Source organism: Crocuta crocuta, unplaced genomic scaffold, assembly GCF_008692635.1.
Source record: "Crocuta crocuta isolate KB4526 unplaced genomic scaffold, BGI_CrCroc_1.0 C28925593, whole genome shotgun sequence".
In the NCBI taxonomy this organism is placed as follows: Eukaryota; Metazoa; Chordata; class Mammalia; order Carnivora; family Hyaenidae; genus Crocuta; species Crocuta crocuta.
Window position 1 is genome coordinate 1 of NW_027550727.1, and position 1,724 is coordinate 1,724.

At 54.2% G+C, this 1,724-nt stretch overlaps 1 protein-coding gene across 1 annotated transcript; it reads right to left on the minus strand.

Annotated features, from left to right (window-relative positions):
* Window positions 1–511: 511 nt before the first annotated feature.
* LOC144219117 (testis-expressed protein 13D-like) lies at window positions 512–1,721 on the minus strand (the record flags this gene model as incomplete). The annotated part of the gene is made up of 1 exon (XM_077749072.1): window positions 512–1,721. A coding segment is annotated over one exon (1,210 nt), but the record flags the coding sequence as incomplete, so codon positions are not given.
* Between the last annotated feature and the right edge of the window lie 3 nt (window positions 1,722–1,724).

A 1,724-nucleotide genomic window follows, 5' to 3' on the forward strand; every position in this document is an offset into this window, starting at 1 on the left:
AATGGGGTGCCAGGGTGGCTCAGTCTGTAAAGCGTCTGATTTCGGCTCAGGTCATGATCTCATGGCATTCGTGGGTCCGAGCCCCACACTGCACTCTATGCTGACAGCTCAGAGCCCGGAGCCTGCTCCAGATTCTCTCTTTCTCTCTCTCTCCCCCCACCCACTTGTGCTCTATCTCTCTCTCAAAAACAAACATTAAAAAAATAAAAACATAAATACATGTATATTTACATGTATGCAATCAAAAAAGTGGTTAATTTGAGTAGTAGGATAAGAAATTATTTAATTTTCTATACCATAATTTTGGTTTTCAAATTTTCTATAAAGTAAATGAGTTACTTTTTGATCAGAAGGGGGACTAAGGAAATCGGTTTTTCTTTGGAGTGTTCCCATTCTTACTTACCTTCCTAAAATTAGTGAGTTTGTCCTGGGTCCAGGCCTCCATTCTCATCTGCCATACAGACCTTGCATTTATAGCAGACCTTGCACCATGAAAAATTCATGGCTTTACAGGATAGGCAGTCCCAATTCTTTGGACTGCATTGTGAGGCAGGCTTCCCCTGGTGTTGGGAATCTGAGGCTTTTCCCCCTTTTTGGTGCTTGGCCTTCTGCTTCTCAGGCTGCTGTTTGCTGGGGCTTCTTCTCACAGTACTGCTCCCACTGCTTCCCAGTGGGGATATCTCCTGAGGCATCTCTGGACCTTCTTGGCTGTGGCGCTTGCTGTTCTCCAGGGGGTACTTCTCCTGGGCTATCAGTGGACATTCCTTCTGGTTGGAACTCCTGTCTCCAAAGGGTGCTCTCCACTGAGACCTCTCCAGATCTTCTTTCTGACTGTGGTTCCTGATGTCCTCCAGGTAAGTGCTAACCTGGGGACACACAGGATCTTCCTCTTGGCTGTGGCTTCTGCTGTCCCCCAGGGGATATCCCCCCTGAAGGGTCCCAGAATTTCCTCCCTGGTCCCAGCACCTCTGGTCACACAGTGGTGCCATCTGCTCCTGGGCCCCCACTGCGGCCCATATGCCAGGTGGGTAGATCCCCATCCGTGGCATCTGGGCTGTGATTGCCGCTACTGGGTCTGCTTCCACAACTGCTGACAACGATGGAGATGTCGAGTACGGGAATCCCACTGGGAATGATGCATGGAATGGGAATGGTTGCGACACCTGCACTGGCAGAGACGGTTGCAGGGTCTGGGCCCAGGAGCTCCAGGGTGCCTGCACATAATGCCCTGCCGCTGGGGCTGCCACCTGGACCTCTGACCCCGGCGCGGCCTGAGCCCCTATAGCTATCATCTTGCCCTGCTCCTCCACATCCACTGGCCATCCTGTGGCCCCACACTGCTCTGCTCCAGACTCGGACATGACCTCCTGACATGACTGGTCAGCAGCGCTGGTCATCTTCTTCTCCCGGAGCACTCGCCCACGCAACACATTTAGCTCATCCAACACCTGCTGCAGAGACGCCCATGAGCATTGAAACTGGGCAGCCAACTCCTTGCACTCCACGCGAAGCCGCTGTAGCTCGGAGGCCAGGGCCCAGGCAGCCGTCTCGCGCTCGTCTACTTCGTCCTGAAGTCGCTGGACCCGGTGCCCCTGCTGCTCCCGCTGCCTGGCGCCCACGCGCACACTCAAGGCGAGCGCGCTCCACGTACAGGCTCTCTTGATGGCGTGCGACACCTGTGGGTCGGCCAGGACCGCCTGGAGCCGGTCCTCTACCTCATTCCA